Source organism: Oncorhynchus kisutch, linkage group LG12 (assembly GCF_002021735.2).
Source record: "Oncorhynchus kisutch isolate 150728-3 linkage group LG12, Okis_V2, whole genome shotgun sequence".
NCBI lineage: Eukaryota > Metazoa > Chordata > Actinopteri > Salmoniformes > Salmonidae > Oncorhynchus > Oncorhynchus kisutch.
This window is the reverse complement of record NC_034185.2, coordinates 33,032,486-33,052,907: the sequence shown is the minus strand read 5'-3', so window position 1 is coordinate 33,052,907 and position 20,422 is coordinate 33,032,486. Positions and strand designations below refer to the sequence as shown.

The following is a 20,422-nucleotide window of genomic DNA, read 5'->3' as shown; positions in this document are numbered from 1 at the left end:
TGGGTAGCCTAGTGGTTAGAGCGTTGGACTAGTAACCGGAAGGTTGCAAGTTCAAACCCCAGAGCTGACAAGGTACAAATCTGTTGTTCTGCCCCTGAACAGGAAGTTAACCCACTGTTCCTAGGCCGTCATTGAAAATAAGAATTTGTTTTTAACTGACTTGCCTAGTTAAATAAAATGTAAATTTTTTATATATATCTTTTACAAAAATGGTGAAGTTATGAATTACACTTTGGATGGTGTATCAATACACCCAGTCACTAAAGATACAGGCGTCCTTCCTAATTCAGTTGCCTGAGAGGAAGGAAACAGCGCAGGGATTTCACAATGAGGCCAATGGTGACTTTAAAACAGTTAGAGTTGAATGGCAGTGATAGGAGAAATCTGAGGATGGATCAACAACATTGTAGTTACTCGACAATACTAACTTAAATGACAGAGTGAAAAGAAGAAAGCCTGTACATATTTCAAATATTCAAAAACATGCATCCTGTTTGCAACAAGGCACTAAAGTAATACTGCAAAAAAAAATCCAAAGCAATTTACTTTTTGTCCTGAACACAAAGCGTTAGGTTTGGGGAAAATCACTTTACTGAGTACCACTCTCCATATTTTCAAGCTCAATGGTGGCTGCATCATGTTATGGGTATGCTTGTAATCAATAAGGACCGGGGAGGTTTCCAGGATAAAAACTAAACGGAATGGAAAGAAGCACAGGCAAAATCCTAGAGGAAAACCTGGTTCAGTCTGCTTCACCATTCAGCAGGACAATAACCTAAAACACAAAGCCAAATCTACACTGGAGTTGCTTACCAAGAAGACGGTGAATGTCCCTGAGTGGCCAAGTTACAGTTTTGAATCTACTTGAAAATCTATGACAAGACCTGAAATTGGTTGTCTAGAAATGGTCAATAACCAATGTGACAGAGCTTGAAGACTTTTTAAAAGAATAATGGGTAAGCATTGCACAATCCTGGTGTGGAAAGCTCTTAAGAGATTTACCCAGTAAGACTCCGCTGTAATCGCTGCCAAAGGTTCCTCTACAAAGTATTGACTCGGGTGTGAATACTTATGTAAATGAGATATTTCTGTATTTCATTTTCAATAAATGTACAAAAATGTCAAAATACATGTTTTCACTTTGTCATTATGGGGGTATTGTGTGTAGGTGGGCGAGAAAATATATATTTAATTCATCCACATTACAGTATGCTCTTCCATAGAAATATAATCTAGTCGTTATATTTCTATGTAGAGAATCACTGGTGAAACAGAGCATTATGGGTACTGAAGTTATGCTACAAAAGGTGTACACAGTATGACAAGCAGGATTCCACAGAGTGTGTCATGCTGACTCTGAAGCAGGCCTGGAACACAGGGTCTATTTCACATTTCACTGTGAAACATGTTTGATGGCTGCCACCGAGAAGCAGAAGTGAACACTAGAGTCTCGTACTAGCACCACACCCCGGCTTTACTGTTACAAGAACCCCCTCCTCCCTCGCTCTCCTGGCTGGAGATGAGGGGAGGAGTCTCTCATCTCTCCCTCTTGTGATATTAGTGGCTCAGTGTTTAGTTCAGGCTTGCTGCCCAATGCCCCACACCCATTGGGTCAGGGTTTCTACCGTGTGCAGCCACACCTCGCAGCATGGAGTCATGGAGAGATTGGTGACATATTGCGCTGAGATCCACCAGTATGCTGACTAAAGTAAATCCCCAGAGTCTAACTTCCAGTGTCATTGATGAAGCTGAACATGCTCATAGTGGCTAATAACGTGTGAGAATAGAGAACGTCAGGAAATGTATGCCTACTTTTTCATTTCTGCGGTGAAAGGAGGAGACAGGGAGTTGGACGACAAAAGAACAACACGAGTCAGAGACACGCTTTAAACTAACGTTGAGATTTTAATTCCATGTCTGGCCTTCAACGGTTTGTTTTACCCTGTCATCAGTGGTCAGTCTGGTACAGAACAGGGCAGGCAGCAGTAGTTGCAGTTGGCAGGTAGCCTAGCCCAGGGTCCTATTCATTGGGGCACACTAGCAAACAGCTTTAAAGCGTTTTTTGATTTTAGATTTTTTTTTTTTTAATGTATTGGACCAACTTCCAGATAGGGACTTCCTGTTTCAGTCTGTTTGGTGCCTAATGAACAAGACCCAGGGCTGGGTGTGTTGGGGGAAACAGTCCCATGAGCGCATCGTTTCAGAACACTTAAACAGCTAGCTACAGGAATGATTGGTGGCTTTTTCCTGGCCCTCTTTCTTCATCTGTTGACACTAGAAAAACCAGCTGTGTCATTGTCCGCTGAGGGGGAAAATGGGGAGGGGAGAGGTGGGACTTCCAAAGCACTGCATGAGACGTCACCCGAGTCGACCCCTCCCTGCCCCTGGAAATGTTAGGAGTGTGTCTGTCAGCCAGGTAATTTTTCAGACAGCATCTGGAGCTCAAACTCAAGCCACTGGTATGTGTGAGTGCACATTATTGCAAATGGGCTGACTGAGTCAGTCAAAAACAGGTTTGAGCACATACCCAGACTGTAGTGGTCTCAAAGACTTGATCTCAGATCAGTTTTGCTTTTCACCTCTTAAAAAGGTTCAGGTTAGGATTGGCGTAGGCCAGAGATGTGTTTTAGGGAGAGTTTTAAGTCGAGCTGTCAATGCCACCTGCTGGTTCTCGTTAGTGTTCTAATGAGGCCACCCCCCCCACTGGGCACACACACTGGTTGAATCAAAGTTGTTTCCACATCATTTCAATGAAAGGACTTTAAACCCATGTGGAATAGATGTTGAAGTGGACCAGTGATGCGTGGTCAGTCAGGTGAGGAGGTTCCGTTGACCAAGATCACCTTTCATTTTATTGCAGTCATCATTTCTAGTCACAAAGTTAACCCCTTCAGAAGCAAGCCTTAGTATACCCATTTTATATATTCAATTCAATAAATATACAGACATCATGGGGACGATAATGTGGAGTTCCATAGTTTGAACTTCCCAGAATCAAATAGATTCCTATTGCTGATCGACAGTGTCGTCACATCTCCTGAATCATCTCAAATAAAGGATCTAGTGTTACAGATTAGATCCTCAAGTCAAATCAATGGAATGAACCCAGAAAAGGTCAAAGCACGTTCATTTATAAGGGCTGTATAGGCACTGCCATTTCAATTGGTGAGGGGGGAGTCAACCTTCTTTTCTTTTAAGAGTGGGGAGTGGGGGGATACTGTCTAAAAAGGGTGAGGGGGCAAGGGTGTACCAGACCGCATCCTATTAACAAGCGCTCACATTGTGCACTCTGCAAAACATTGTGCCGTTTTTCAGCAGTTAAAAATCGTACCTATTTGGCAAAGAAAACATTCATTGAGCATCAATCGTTACAAAATGAAACTTGAGGGACCGGACGTAGAGAAGCAGCTCATTTTGGAGGTTAATACTGAATGGAACTGTGATGATGATGAGGGATAGAAACACCAAAATAAGCTTGTTTTTCAGTTCCTTGCACTAAGGTCTGATATTTTTAGACTTGTGTTTCCCGAAAGTGCCCAATTGAAACAATTATTAAATGTTCCGGGGTCAAGTCTTCCCCTAGGTACAGATCTGGGATCAGCTTCTCCTCCCCCAATCCTAACCTTAAAGGTCCAATGCAGCCATTTTTATCTCAATATCAAATCACTTCTGGGTAACAATTAAGTACCTTACTGTGATTCTTTTTGACCATTTTAATTGAAAACAAACAAAAATAGCCTCTTAGCAAAGAGCAGTGGTCTGAGCTGTTATTGGCAGAGAGGTCTCCCTCCCACCAAAACAGTCTGAATTGTCTGTCTTTTCAAACAGCTCTTACACTAAAAAAGGCGTCACCATTTTCACAATTTCACAGTATTATTCCAACCTCACAGTGTGGAAATACATGATAAAACACAAAAATCAACGGTTTTGACTGCACTGGGCCTTTAACCATTGGTGGGGGAAATGCAAAACTGACCCAATATCAGAATCTAGGGGTAAGTTCACCCTCCTCCATTACTGAACACTTCATTAGAGGACTATATAGGAACGACTACCCCGCCATTTAACGCCGACCATTGATAGGTAGCCTAATACCACCAAGATCCAAAAAGTCACAAAAAGCCATGTAAACGCTCAGTGACGGCTGGTGACAACCATTCTGAAAACAACAGGGCCTACTAAGTGTTTCGGTCCAGCTTAAAACCATTATAGTCTGCTGTAGCCTTAACAAACGTGTTAGGTAATTGCTTTCCCATTTTCCTATGAATATTTGAGGGGGTAAATATATAGAACTTGTGGCCTAATAATCCTGTTCTTTAGTCTCCATCTGTAGTCATTGAGAGGCAGAGTGACAAACGGGACTGTCTGGAGTTAGCTTCGGTCTGCCCATAGAAACAAAATCTACTCTGAGAATGCCATGGTCTGAGGGGCTTTGCCCATTCTAGTAATTCTATTTCTATGGGTCTGCCAACGACAAGAGGGTCTTGGTGACTGATAATCCCACGTCGAGATTGGGATTTACAAAATTAAACACCACGTAAAAAAAACCAAAAAAACAAGATCACCGAAAAAAAATACTTCTGCGACCATCAGTGCTTCTCTCGCGGTTTCATATACAAGAGTAGAGTATATAAATGTAAAATGAGTAAAAAAAAATAAAGAAATGAGTGCAATGACAAACTGTATATGCCTTTGCCCCTTTGTTTCTCTCCCAAAAGGTTACATGTCTAGCTAGTGATTCAGGAGCTCAGGACCCACTGCGACAGTCCACTGTCTCTCGGTCTCGCTCTCCCTGTGTCAGTTTAAAACCAGTCGTTTACATTGTCAGTTTGAGTTTGGCTCTGAGAGTTAAGTTAAGTCCTTGGGTAGGCAGTGTTACCACCCCTCGTGCCCATAAAAAGTGGCGCAAAAAATTGAATCTGTAGTGGTTGCTGATAAAACACACAGATGACATGAGGACAGAAAACAAATGAAAAGGCTTTTTGATTGGCAGCGGCCCTTCTCTGCTTCCAGCCTATCAGGGGTTCCAGTAAAGGTGTGGGGGGGCGGCTCTGAGGGGGTTCAGCCAATTAACTGGAGAGGGTTGTTATTGTACATCCTAGATCCAATTCTTAGGTGTAGGCCCTCACCCCCAAACCTCCATCCATCTCAGAACCAGCCCTCTCTGCTCCCTCTTCCGCCTTTCTTCCGTTTTGCCAGAGTTCCTCATTCTCTTGCCCCGTTCTGCCCAACTTCCTTAGCTGGGCCTAGCCCTGGGCTAGATGAACTTGAAGCACTTAGTCTTGTCGTGGGGCAGACGTGTCTTGAAGAGCACAGAGTCCACGCGGAACTGTGTGTAGAGTAAGGGCATGTAGCCGTACACCTTGACAAAGAAGTTGATGCACTTGTGGCGCTCGTGGAAGTGAGAGTCGTCGTGCGACAGGGCCTGCGGGCAGCCGGGGCAGCGGAAGGTCCAACGAGACGTCACCTAAGAGGGAGGAAATGGAAAGGGTGGTGTCTGTGTGTATCTAATCACAATGCTACAACCATTTTGATTGCTTTGTCGATACCATGAACATGTGGTCGTAAAATATGGCAGTGTGTGCCAATGAATACTGGGACAGAATACTTGCACAGAATTGAATACCGCGACACATATTACAGTGCATAAAATAAGGTTGACTCTTAGGGTTGATTCTCCAGGAAAAGTAAAGTCACTCATTGGTTATAGGAGGTTACTTCCCACCACATGCATTATTCACCTGCCTTATTCTTACCAGGGCCAACTTGCTGTCAAGTCACACATGCCATCGAAGCCTGTTCTAATTCCGGAATGGAACACCTGGGAATATTCCAAGATTCCAGGTCCCAAAATTCCCCCTGGCTCGATTGGCATAATTAGTCCGCTAGCCATAAATATGTATATACTAGTATAAATGTCTTGCAAATAGATGTCGAGGGAAACGCAAGCGTAGGGCAACAATCCAATCTTGTTGTGCTCTGATTTATAATTTGCCACAGAATATTGAGCATGTCAGGTTGAGTAATGGTTGGCTAAGTGAGCAGAAATATAAATAAACAGTGCCCGGGGGTGTGTGTGTGTCTTTTTGGAGTATACGTGTGTGTGTGCGCCCCACTGACCTTGATAGGGGGCTTTCGGGTGATGTGTGACACCAGGAAGTTCATGGCGATATCCTCGCAGTTGATGTACTCGTCCACCATGTCGCGGATGGCCTGAGGCATCACATACGAGTACAGGTACGCGTAGTACTGCAGCAGAGAGACAAAACATATGAGGGAATCAACCGGCATTCCGTTCATTAGAACACGCAATGTAAAAAAAGAAAAAGAAAAGTGCAACAGAAAATTTGCGAGTCCAGTGGACAAGTCATCCCTCTGTTTTACGTTCTTTTCTTCCGTTTGGTGCCTAATGAATATGGCCCAGGTACAATGAGGGTGAGACAGGTCAGACCAAAGAAAGTACAAGGAAGTCATGGAGAGGAGGGATGAGGGTGATGTATCTTATAGAAGACAGATTTCGGAAAGTATTCAGACCCCTTCCCTTTTTGATATGTTACAGCCTTATTTTAAAATGGATGAAATAAAACATTTTACACACAATACCCCATAATGACAAAGTGAAAACAGGTTAAGATTTTACAAAATTACATTTAATAAACCTAAAAAATAGAAATACCTTATTTACATAAGTATTCAGACCGTTTCCTATGATACTCGAAATTGAGCTCCGCTGCATCCTGTTTCCATTGATCATCCTTCAGATGTTTCTACAACTTGATTGGAGTCCACCTGTGGTAAATTCAATTGATTGGACATGATTTGGAAAGGCACACGCCTGTCTAAATAAGGTTGCATAGTTGACAGTGCATTACAGAGCAAAAACCAAGCCATAAGGTCAAAGGAATTGTCCGTAGAGCACAGAGACAGGATTGTGTCGAGGCACAGATCTGGGGAAGGGTACCAAAACATTTCTGCAGCATTGTAAGTCCCCAAGAACACAGTGGCCTCCATCATTCTTAAATGGAAGAAGTTTGGAACCACCGAGACTCTTTCTACAGCTGGCCACCCAGCCAGATTTAGCAATCGGGGGAGAAGGGCCTTGGTCAGGGAGGTGTTCAAGAACCCGATGGTCACAATGACAGAGCTCCAGAGTTCCTCAGTGGAGATGGGAGAACCATCCAGAAGGACAACTATCTCTGCAGAACTCCACCAATCAGGCCTTTCTGGTAGAGTGGCCAGTTCGGAAGCCACTCCTCAGTAAAAGGCACATGACAGCCAGCTTGGAGTTTGCCAAAAGGCACCTAGAGACTCTCAGACCATGAGAAACAAGATTTTCTGTTCTGAATGCCAAGCGTCACATCTGGAGGAAACCTGGCACCATCCCTACGGTGAAGCATGGTGGTGGCAGCCTCATGCTGTGGGGATGTCTTTCAGAGGCAGGGACTGGGAAAATAGTCAGGATTGAGGGAAAGATGACTGGAGCAAAGTACAGAGAGATCATTGATGAAAACCTGCTCCAGAGCACTCAGGACCTCAAACTGGGGCGAAAGTTCACCTTCCAACAGGACAACGATTCTAAGCACACAGCCAAGACAACGCAGGAGTGGCTTCGGGACAAGTCTCCGAGTGTCCTTGAGTGGCCCAGCCAGAGCCCAGACTTGAACCCAATCAAATATCTCTGGAGAGACCTGAAAATAGCTGTGCAACGATGCTCACAATCCAACCGGACAGAGCTTGAGAGGATCTGCAGAGAAGAATGGGAGAAACTCCCCAAGTACAGATGCCAAGCTTTTAGCATCATACCCAAGAAGACTTGAGACTGTAATCGCTGCCAAAGGTGCTTCAACAAAGTACTGAGTAAAGGGTCTGAATACTTATGTGATATTTCAGTTTTTTTATATTAGCAGAAATGTCTAAAAACCTGTTTTTGCTTCAACATTATGCAGTATTGTGTGTAGATGAGGGAAAACTATTTAATAAATTTTAGAATAAGGCTGTAACGCACAACAAAATGTGGAAAAAAGTATTTCAGAATACACTGTATGATATAATAATATATGCCATTTAGCAGATGCTTTTATTCAAAGTGACTTGCAGTCGCCAACACACTTTACATTACGGGTTTTCCCGGGAATCAAACCCACTACCCTGGTGTTGCAAGCTCCATGCTCTATCACCTGAGCTACAGAGGACCACCGAACAGAGCTACGTGCAGCAGAGGTCAGGGCTCACAGGGTTGAAAGGTGTCACGACGGGGGTACCTTGTGAAAGAAGGCGGCGCCCGTCAGCACCATGGACAGTTCACAGGAGTAGTTAGAGTTGTAGAGCCATGACTGGTGGTTGACGTCCCAAGCATGGAACCTCCCGGGGAAGCCCACGATGCGGTCCCTGGCCTCCCGCCACACCCTGATCCACACAACCAGACCAAGAGAAACATGACGAAAAAGGCAGCAATATACTGGGGAGAATGAGCTGAGGAGAATTGCATCAAAATGCGACCACAATATATTCATATTATATTGTACATGTAGGCCTATAAGGAAAATCATACAGCTGACAAAAAGGTATCCACAGCTCGTCAGCGAGGAAGGCAATCTACAAGGAGAAGAGATATGTGTTCTGTTGTGTATTATTTTCGGACGTGCACACAGACGCACACGAGACTACAAGGACGTGCTCACTGATTGGGGAGTATCAACAGCTACATGCTGTTATCAGACGACACGCTCCTACTTCTGGAAGTCTCTGAAAAATGCTTGGCACGTACAAGAGTATAACCCCTTCCCTTTGAGATCTAGTACATTCCCATTACACCCACGTTATAGAAAGTCCCAGTGGGAATTTAGCCGTGGTTCTAGGTGAGGGAAAAAATGATTACAGGATACTTCATGACAAATGACCCCATTTATACGGTGCCTGCCTAGACACGCTGCAAAAGTGGTAAAACCTGTGGACAATGCTGCAGTCGGGGATTTTGGGAAGCTGTTCAAAATGGTCAAGAATCAATATTTACCCATTGCTTCTTGAAGAATGTAACTTATCAATAAATGGCTTAGGGGGCAATGATCTATCTTTATCATAACCCAAAATTATAGGCCAATGTTGTATTTCTCCATTGTTTACAAACAACAAAGAATGGAAACAAAGTACGTATAGCTTCAAGATATGGTTTAAAAATATGAACAAACATGTCCAGTCACTGCATGTAGAGCGCCGTCTATGGATTTGAGAGGTGTTACATTCCCTAGCTCAGCTTTTTTCTCTCTCCTCTGTTTTGAATCCCACAATGTAGCTTTGCACATGGCCCTGATGTTATATTCAAGGTGAGGCAAGTCTAGTACTTAATGCTCATGTGGCGTTTGAAAGTCAACATGGTCCATTTCTCTCTTGTTGATCTGCCAGGGTCAGTTGCATTAGTGCCACAAAACAAAGTACACTTTCTTTCTCCAAAGAGCTTTGGATCCAATGACTGGTCCCAGACTCCCCTCTAACTGACCTGAACCCAAACATAATCTCGTCATGGCGGAGGTGGGCGTCGTCGTCGATGGACAAGATGGCCTCTGTCTCCACGGCGTCCCAGGGCAGGAAGCGGTTGTTGAGGCTGTTCTTCTCCGTGCGCACCACCTGCAGGACAGGAGAAGTATTAAAGAGAAAATATTTAAGTATTTTCTTAATTAGTTCACTGTTAATACAATCCCAAGAATGTGTGCATGTCGGTAGTCAAGTTGTCAAGATAGAGGACTTTGAATACAGAGCAAAAACCGTATGTTTTGCATCACTATCCATTTAATGTGGCATTTCATGAAAGTATAGCACAGGGTAATGGTCCAATCCACTCAGCCCCCCCTTTCTCAACAGCTTTATTAGGCTAACCCATCTAACAAAAAACATGAAAGTATGGAATGATCTAATAGCATTCAATAGTTATGCGGTTTGTCAAATGGGTGGACCAATTAGGCTAGTCATTCAAGATCATTAAACTTTCCTCCCATATCTCCCTACAGAGAGGGAATCTCTTTCCTACAGACAGTGTAATTGGGATACTTGACTATTCTGTTTAAGTTCCATTCTAAAAGACAGACCTATATCAGCTGGTGTAATTTGTCCAGCTGCCCTGCAGAGTTGTAAGCGAAGCAGGGAGAGCAGATGAAATGTCAGCACACTCTCAGACACACACGGCCTTCCAAGACTGCTGCGCCACGACACAAGTTACACTATTTGCATTTCAGAATGGGGTAGGACGAGCAGGGCCTTTCAGATCACTCTCTCCCATTCAATCAGTGTTCAGTCTGAGCAGTGAGCACTAAGCAGCGGGGGCATGTTTTGTATTCAGCGGCGGTGGAAAGTACTCACCACGATGGGCAGGCCGATGTCTGGCCACAGCAGGTCGTCTGAAGGAGGCTTGGGGGAGTTCCACACCACCACCACCTTGTTGAGGTAGGGCAACCCGTTGAGCCTTTCCAGGGAGTTCATCAGCACCTCCTCCCTCTCGTAGGTCAGCATGACCACCGTGAACTGCTCCCGGGGCACGTTACCACCCAGCGCTGCCTGAAACTCCTTCCCCGAGCCCCCAGCACCGCCGCCAATGGGGCGGAAGCCCGTGCCCGAGCCCAGGAACTTGGCCTCCGAGGGCAGCACGGGGTCCAGCGGCGTGTGGGGGAACAGATGGAAAGGCCCCGGGGCACGGTTCCAGGTTTGGTAGGTGTTGGCTGACGTGTAGGTAAAGTTGCGGAGGAAGCGCGGCGAGGCATAGGGTGGCTCCGTCTCCACGGGGCCCAGGTCCAGGTCACCGTTGTCGGCCAGGTTGGCGTCCGTGCCGGCCATCTTGCCTGCTTTGTGGGGGATCTCCTGGGCGGGCTCCTCGCGGATGGGTGCGGCAGGCACCTGGATGCTGGTTCGTACGCTGGCCAAGATGGTGCCCAGTACATTCTCCGAGGTGGAGAAGTAGGTCTCCCACAGGAAGCGGCCCTGTCGTCGCATGGCCAGCAGGTCGTTGTCTGATAGGCTGCGCAGCAGGAAATGCAGCTCGGTGATGCGGGGCTTAGGCACCATGATGGCTGCCTCGCTCCAGCGGATCAGCTCATGGTAGGGCAGCCTAGCGTGGTCCCCAAGCACCACAGGGATGGCCCCCACCTCTAGGGCTTCAAACAGCCTCATGCTACTGCCTGCAGAGGCCACCAACTGACAGTCCCCGGGGGAGATGACCAGGGCGAAGGTGGAGGCCTTGAGGACCTCGAGCCGCTCCTCCCTCTCGCCACACAGAGCCCACTCGGTAGGCAGGCTGGGCCGCGGGCTCTTACAGGTGAACTCCACCAACACCTGGTCCAGGCGGCTGTCCTGAACCGCCTTGAGCGTGCCGATGATGCGGTCATCGTAGTCAGCTGGCGCATCTCCCTCCATCTCCTCCTCAAAGGACTGGTGCGGTCCCTCCTGCAGGCTACTTCGCAGAGACTCCACCTTTTCGCCCTGGAAGGTGAACAGGTACTTCCTCTTGACGGGCACCTGGGGCGGCACCTCCAGGAAGTTGGGCTCAGAGAGGGCGTGGACCAGCGGGGACACCACCAAGTCAAAGCCCTCGCGGTACTGCTGCTCCAGGAAGGTAGACTGGGCCACTGCAGCTCGGCCCGTGCTCACATTGTACAGGAAGTTCTGCGTCATGGACTTCCTGGAAAGATGGACCAGGAGGTGGTTGTGTCCATCAGACCTCCAATAGGGTAGAGCCTTCAGCTGCTTCTCCAGCTCCAAGGAAGCCGGGAGGGGGGAGGAGGGAGTCTCCTGCAGCTCCCCAACCAGCACCACATACAGACAGGCGATGCTGGGGTTGTTCGTCACATAGATGCTGCTCTTTACCGAGGTGGCGAAGGCCTGCTTGACCAATGGGTCCAGGGACTCGCCCAAGGGGTAGGAGGCCGTGTCATAGACGTACACAGGGAAGCCCGAGGTCATCGGGCAGCGGGCGTAGTCGAAGCAGGAGCGCAGGCGGCAGGCACGGGCAGACTTGGGCGGGGGCAGGCCTGGGTCGTCCTTGTCGGGTAATAACCTCACAGGCAGAGAGAGCTTGGGCTGGTTCTGGGCCATCAGCTCTTTGTACGAGTGCTCCGTCTGGCTGATGACATTCTTCAGCTGCAGCAGGTCCTGCTTGGCACTGTCGATGCTCCGCTTGCACGCCTCGATGCGCAGGTTGAGCCGGGAGATCTCCCCGTTCAGCTCCTGCCTCTTTGCCTCCAGCTGTAGCAGCTCCTCACTGACTGACTCACGGATGCGGCACAGGTCTTGCACGTGCTTGGTCTCGCACAGTTCGCCGCCGGGCCGCGGGCCGAAGATGCGCTTGTCGGGGCCGCCCGCCTCGTCGATGGTGGTGAGGTAGTAGTGGGCGATGAGTGGGAAGAAAACCAGGATGAAGAAGAGCATGAAGCTGAGCCAGGTGAGGCGCACGCGCCGCAGCAGCCACGGCTGGCCGCCGGGCCCCACCCCGCCACCGTTACGCTGCATCATGGGTTAGGGTCACTGGGCTTAGCTCAGCGCCGGAGTCTCTACTAGTCTACAGGGATCAGCAGCCATGGTGCAACCTCGTCAACATGGTGAAACAGTGTAGCCGCTAAACCATCAGAATTGTTAAATCGACTTGTTTTGTCCTCATAAAATGGATAAAATGTCATCTGAGTGGATCTACCTGATCGTGGTTTTCCTTTTGGTATCAGATGTTGGGGGACTTCACCTTTGTCTTGCTGGCGTGCCATAGTTCAAACAAGTCCTTGCCATCGTTCCTCTTGTCTGGTGTAGTTGTATTTCTGGCCTATGTGAGCAAACTGTCGGGTGGAGAGGAGCCCCTGCTGGTAAACGTTGGGGAGGAGGGCATGGCTGGTCACAGTCCTGCAGTGTGGCATCATGGGTCAGCTGCTACTGCCCTGGTTGTGCCCATTTCTTCTAGGTCTGTCAAAGAATGAAAGGCCTCCAAATTCTCCTTCAACGTTGAATAACAAGACCTGAAACTGATAAAGAGAAACTATGTCAAAATGGTAATATTTAAGGTCACTTAGTTGGCATTCTTAGTATATATAAAATCCAGAAAAGTCCAGCCTTCACATCATAATCCAAATAAGAACCATACCAGCATTCTGATGATATCACGAGGATAAACATTCTTAACAATTAAATTGTGTGCGTGACGTGACATATGTTTTAAGTTAACACAAAAATACATAATTTGAACATACATTTGAATGTAAATACAAACTAGCCAATATGAAAATGTATTTCGCCAAATAATGCTTCTTTGATGGTTTAAACATGCTTGTGTTATCATGATGAGGAGTCTAGTTTTTTCCCATGTCTCTCCACAAGCCTAAAACAGAGATCAGTAACCTATCTGATCAGCAGCACAGTGCATACTGTATCAAAACCACTGACACAAGGTATGGTTCATAGTAACAGCATCTCATCCCTTTAGGCATCATCCTCATTAGGAACTAACGGTTTTCTCCTCTTTGCTGGCTTCCCCAGGCTAAATCACAAAGGAGACAGGTCTTCCTGTTGAACAGCTCATTTCTAAAAAGAGAGACTGCAGAATCACAATACACTGTGTTGGAGGAAACAGTAACAACAAAGTTTTGGCTTTGCAATCAGCAGACCATTAGCAGATAAACCAAAGCGCTGATAGGAAAGACATACTGATTAAAATGGTAAGGGCAGCCAGGGACAGGAGCAGAGACCAAAAAGGACATATTAGGCATTTGTTCTCAGACAAGAGTCCTACTGCATCAGAAAAGAATGAAAATAGCTTATTCTCCAGCAGACCAAAGACAAAAAAAGGCATGGAACACAAACTAATCAATGCTGGTTCACACCAGTCTTGGACAAGGCGACAGAACAAAAACAGGACAGAACTAGACTATCTAAAGGCCAGAGAGTACAGTGTCCTCACTGCTACATATTGGTAGATACGGCTTGTTTGGCTGAAGGCCTATCAACTAGGCCTGCACACTAAACCACAAACACTATGTTCCCCGATAGGACTAACATTACAGAGTGGAGTTCAGAATGAGATTTCACACGGACACATAATATCACAAAATAGAAAGTGTGACCAAGTACGTGTTTACCTTGGCAACAGACAAGGTTCAGTTGCAGATGAGCCATAAACTCACAGTCGTGACAAGTAGGCTGCACCATTCATTGGGCTACAGTGAGACCTAATCTGCAGAAGGGCCACTTTCACTGCTGTCCTATTAAAACATGTTTGCCTGCCTGCTCGATTATAACACATAGATTACTAAAAGCCTTGTGATGATTTGGAGACTCAAGCATCCAGCATATGCATTTTTCTCCGACTAATGGAGCATCTTGCAATATGGCCACACAGGTCTGCTCTTATTTTCCACACTGTACTGTAGCTATCAGGGGCTAGCCTTGCTGCTATCAGGGGCTAGCCTTCTTAACACAGTGTGGGCCATTATGGCAGCAGTCATCAGCACAGCGCCCAGTAGGTCAGCTCCAAAGTGATACTGTGTCACATGACGTCATCTCTGCCTGCTGGCCCTTGCACCTCCGAGGTGCCACTGGGAGACAGAAAGAGGTGCTGGCACTCGAACCCTCTAGGTGCCACTGGGAGACCCGAGAGAGTGCCTATCAGGAGCCTCCGAATAATTGCTGCGGGGCTGGGATGCAAATCTACAGTGTAATGGGAGGCAGATGCTGCAGCCTCTCGGGGGCAAAGCAATGCCACATCTAATCTGGGGCCATAAACACACCGACTAGAGCCCCAGCTCGTGTTAGCCTTTGGGTGAAACAGTCTCATCTACAACGGCAGGACTTCGGTAATCCTCAGAGTGCATAGTCTTTACTCTGTACCACAGAGTTTAATTTAATATGTAGAGCATGGATGTGGAACACACAAACATCCACGCCAGTGTTTCCTATGGGGGGGGGGGGGGGGTCACGGAGTAGATGGATTTCTATGGTCCAGTAGGACTGAGAAGCTCAGTTCTGGTGACCATTTAAACGGACATTCTAACAAAAATATGTTAAAATAAATTATGCTGACACCCTCTAAAATAAAATTTCCACACTGAGAAATGAGCCCAATAACATATGGGTAAACTTTGCATGGCCCATATTATTAGGCATGTTATTAGCATAAGAATTGCAGTGTTTTCCACGAGTGAATAGAAAACATAGCCAGCCAGGTGTCCCCGGGTCGGAGCTCTATTTTGGTGGCCTCTGGTACATTCTAACGCCTAGATTCCATCTGAAATACACAGCAAAATTATTGCATACTTGAATATGAGTTTACCTCTCAGATTGGAAATATTTGTTGTGGTATTGTGTAGGAAAGTCATGACTTAATTTTAATGACTGAAAATGTATGAATTCAGTATATTGTAAGTTGTTCTGGATATTGTCTAGGTCTAGGCCTGCAGTGCCTTCAGAAAGTATTCTTACTCCTAGACTTTTTGTTGTTGTTACAGCCTGAATTCAAAATGGACTAAATAGATTTTTTTTTTTTACCTCACCCATCTACACACAAAACTCCATAATGACAAAGGGAAAACACGTTTAGAAATTTGGGGAAATTTATTTTAAAAATGTAATTTGCAGAAATCTCATTTACATAAGTATTCACACCCCTGAGTCAATCCTTTGTAGAAGCACCTTTGGCGGCAATTACAGTTGAGTTTTATTGGGTAAGTCTCCAAGCGCATTGCACACGTGGATTGTACAATAATTCTCCATTATTATTATTATTTTTCATCTAAAAGCTCTGTCAAGTTGATTGTTGATCATTACTAGACAGACATTTTCAAGTCTTGCCCTAGATTTTCAAGCCGATTTAGGTCAAAACTGTAATTAGGCCACTCAGAAACATTCAATGTTGTCTTGGTAAGCAACTCCAGTGTAGATTTGGCCTTGTGTTTTAGTTTATTGTCCTGCTGAAAGGTAAATTCGCCTCCCGGTGTCTGTTCCAAAGCAGACAACCAGATTTTCCAATAGGAAGTTGCCTCTGCTTATTGCTGTATTCCATTTATTTTTATCCCCCCCAAAACTCCCTAGTCCGTGCCCGATTTCAAGCATACCTGTTACATGATGCAGCCACCATGCTTGAAAATACTTAGTGATGTGTTGGACTTGCCTCAAATGTAACGCTTTGTATTCAGGACAAAAAAAATGCATTTCTTTGCCACATTTTTTGCAGTATTACTTTAGGGCCGCATTAGTCACTTAAAAATCATGTTAAAACACTATTATTGCACGCAGTGAGCCCATGCAACATACAATACTTTTTAAGCACATATTTACACCTGAACTTATTTAGGCTTGCCATAACAAAAGGGGTTGAATACTTAAATAAATCGGAAATGTCTTGAGTCAACAAGGGGCTATGCGTTCTCTGGAAAATAATGAACGACGTGGAAGGTGTGTTCCACAACACGCTAGCGGAGAGGAACTGACCTTCCAGGGAGTTGCATTATTTTCCAGAGAAAGCATAGAACCCCGAGTTGATTATCCCTTTTATACCATGGCTATAATTTAACACATTTGCTGCTAGAAATGTGTCAATTTGCCAATATAATTGCGTTAAACATCCACTGAAGTAGCTTGCAATTTTACTAGATAGCTACAGTAGGCACCTTCGTAACCAAACCGACTTGCTAGTTTAGCTAACCAAACCATCGGTCCTAGCTTGCTTTTATGAAAATCAAATTCAACAATGCCAACGTTTTCAATTCGACTTTTGCTTTAAAAAGCAGCTCAAACATAGTTAATTTTTTCATGTTCTATAGACATTGAATTCTACCGTGCTGATATACTGTGCATTATAATCAGAAATGAGTATTCAACAATGACATGGTATAACAATTTAATATATTTTTAATTCAGGCTGTAACAAAATAAGAGAAAAGTAAAGGAAAGTGATGAACTGTACATGATCAGGACTAAGAGAACTACTAAGACAACAAACCTGTTAACATTTAAACTTCTTCTCTTGAGATGAGTCTTATTTACAGTTGTACTGCAACATATGAATTTCCACAATGTATGTTTTTCAAATTATGTATTTTATTAAAACAGAACAATTTAAGGTTTCGTTTTTTCAGATTTCCCTGTTCTCACTCTGAAAAATCACAAGTTCACAACAATGCTTAAATCGCATCAGGAGACCACTTTTGAGGTCTGGGAAGAATCTGGAGGAATTGTGGGTGTAGTTACTGTTTATTTGAAGTGCTCACCTAGCTGTTTTTGTAGTGCACACGTGATGGTAGAGTTTGCAAAACAAATACCCACTGGATTGATTCAAATAATTAGCATATCATTCTGCCAGGGAAGCATAACTTGTAGTTAACATTTAATTGAGACGGTCTTTGGGAAAGCCTCTTCGTCTACCAGAAGAGTGTTTTCATTAGCATCCTCGCTAATGGCTACACAAAGCGTTAGATGCCCGCACTGCATTCACTTTGCCTCATCAGAAAGTTTCATTTTTGACAGGTTTTGGCGAGAGAGTGAAACCGCTAGCGTCGCCTCTTTGTCGCTGCTGCGTTTCCCTGTCATCGTTCGCTTGGTGACTGACAGGCGCCTATCCTATCAATAGATCACTAGAAGACGCATATCGTTCATTCGAGCTGGAGAGGGCTCGACGGACTAGAGAATTAAAACTTTTAAAAATGGAAAGTAGCCTGGTTAATATGAAGTGGACAATGTAACCGGCTGATTAGCGACAGCCGGTGCTAATGGAAAATACTAGCATTATCACCTTTAGCCCAACTGAAGCAGCATAGAGAAGAATAAAAAAATGCTTGGTTAAAAACAACCCACTTTCGTAACCCAGCACTGGGTAAATATTGGACTGAAAACACACTGGGTTACTTTGACCCAGCCAGTTGAGTTGCCTGAATAACACAACACGTTAGGTTGTTGGGATTACCCAAACATGGGTTAAATTAACCAACACTTTCTTACTTTCATGCTGGATTTTATCCCCAAAAATGAGATTTGCATATGTTTTTAGGGAACTCATAGGTCTGTATGTCTCATTGAAGCTACACAAATGTAAAAATGTTCAACCTTAACATGTGATAACTATACAAAAGAACAGGAATACATTTTACACAGGAGGAAAGCCACGCCCCTACTAAACTACGCCTCCAGTCTTCTGTTCTGACCTGCTGGGTCATATCTTTAGAACGCATCAACCACCCATCCTGTTTCTTTTCAAAGAAAACCCAACACCTACAACCCAGCAGTTGGGTCAACCAAACAACCCAGCATGTTTTAGTGTAGCGGTAATAAATAAAGACAAACATGGGGTTGCCTATCTGCATTTACTCAATTGAGTTCCTCATTAGCGAGATCCAAAACGTGATCTTTTAACTAGCTTTCATCCATTGAATTAAATTGAAGTCCCAAAAAACTTGCACAAACAAGTTAATATAATGTAGGCCTATGTGTTCGGGTAATGTGATTCCAGTTCATCTGTTATTTTGTATCGTTACCATAGTTACCATAGTTATTCATTGGATGGTTCTCCATCAATTGGGTTCCCGCCCATAAATACCTGGGCATTTGGATTTACAAAGTTTTTATTTTATTTTTTAAACTACGAACGAGCTAGTTAAAAGGTCGAAGATTTAAACTAATCTTGCCTCACCGTAAATAGCAGGAAGCAGATTGTAGTCAACTTTCCTGCCAGTTTTTGACTATGGCGACACCATGAACCAGATTGCAGCAGCCACTACTCTTAAACCTTTGGATGCCGTCTACCATAGCGCCCTTCGCTTTATCACAGGGGACAGTTTTAATACTCACCACTGCATCCTGTATCAAAAGGTTGGCTGGTCTTCATTAAAGTACCGTAGGTCTCTTAATTATTCCCTTTTTGTTTACAAAGCTCTACTACACAAGCTTCCGACTTACCCAACTTTGCTGTTAAAATATATAAACATGACACCAAACCCTTTCACAAAGATGTTTAACTCATGAGGTTCCCCGGGTCTCCACCAAACTAGGTAAATCCACGTTTAGTTTTAAAGCATCTCATTGCTGGAACCAACTACAAAATATAGTGTACAAAACATTATGAACACCTGCTCTTTCCATGACATACTGACCAGGTGAATCCAGGTGAAAGATGTGACATCAATAATGGATCATTTGTTAAATCCATTTCAAATCAATGTAGATGAAGTGGAGGAGACAGGTTAAAGAAGGATTGTTAACCATTGAGAGAACTTAAAAGCATGTATGACATGTCATGTATTGGCGTCCAGAACGGTGGATTAATTTAAAATACAATAGAAGAATCTTAAAATGAATTCTAAAACTCACAGGTAGCCAGTGCAGAGACCCTAAAACCAGTGTAACGTGTGCTCTCCATCTGGTCTTGGTCAGTACACATTAGAGGTCGACCGATTAATCAGAATGGCCGATTTCAAGTTTTCATAACAATTGGATTTTTTTTTTTTTTATACCTTTATTTATCTAGGCAAGTCGGTTAAGAACACATTCTTATTTTCAATGATGGCCTAGGAACGGTGGGTTAACTGCCTTGTTCAGGGGCAGAACGACAGATTTTCACCTTGTCAGCTCGGGGGATCCAATCTTGCAACCGTACAGTTAACTATAATCGATGCAACGCTGGGGGATGATTCAACAAAAGCTCATTTGCTAAAGAAAGCACAATCGTTGGACAACTGTACCTAAACATAAACACCAATGCCTTTCTTAAAATCAATACACAGAAGTATATATTTTAGCTAAAAGAAATCCAGGTTAGCAGGCAATATTAACCAGGTGAAATTGTGTCATATCTCTTAAGTTCATTGCACGCAGAGTCAGGGTATATGCAACAGTTTGGGCAGCCTGGCTCATTGCGAACTAATTTGCCAGAATTTTAAGTAATTATGACATAACATTGAAGGTTGTGCAATGTAACAAGAATATTTAGACTTAGGGATGCCACCCGTTAGATAAAATACCGAACGGTTCCGTATTTCACTGAAATAATAAAAATCATTATTTATAACCTTGTCAACGTCTTGACTACATTTCCTATTCATTTTGCATCTCATTTCATGTATGTTTTCATGGAAAACAAAGACATTTCTAAGTGACCCCAAACCATTGAGCAGTAGTGTATACAATACCAGTGAAAAGTTTGGACACACCTACTCATTCTAGGGTTTTTCATGTTACCATTTTCTACATTGCAGAATAATAGTGGAGACATCAAAACTATGAAATTACACATATGGAATCATGTAGTAACCAAAAAAGTGTTAAATCAAAATATATTTTATATTTGAGATTATTCAAAGTAGCCACCCTTTGCCTTGACAGCTTTGCACACTCTTGGCATCCTCTCAACCAGCTTTATGGGTTAGAAACCTGGAATGCATTTCAGTTAACAGGTGTGCCTTGTTAAAAGTTA

General features: G+C 44.4%; 1 protein-coding gene across 2 annotated transcripts in view; it reads right to left on the bottom strand.

The window, feature by feature from the left end:
* Positions 1–1,880: 1,880 nt before the first annotated feature.
* LOC109900886 (exostosin-like 3) overlaps positions 1,881–20,422 on the bottom strand; it is a 41,661-nt gene continuing 23,119 nt past the window's right edge. Inside the window, exons 2-6 of one of the 2 annotated variants that reach the window (XM_020496767.2) lie at positions 10,354–12,992; positions 9,497–9,624; positions 8,262–8,406; positions 6,121–6,249; positions 1,881–5,467 (exon numbers count right to left, since the gene is read on the bottom strand). In XM_020496767.2, coding sequence (XP_020352356.1) covers positions 5,258–5,467; positions 6,121–6,249; positions 8,262–8,406; positions 9,497–9,624; positions 10,354–12,495 — 2,754 coding nt within the window. In that variant the 5' untranslated portion in view covers positions 12,496–12,992 and the 3' untranslated portion in view covers positions 1,881–5,257. The remainder of the gene's footprint in view (positions 5,468–6,120; positions 6,250–8,261; positions 8,407–9,496; positions 9,625–10,353; positions 12,993–20,422) is intronic. The other variant, XM_020496768.2, reaches the window with a different exon arrangement.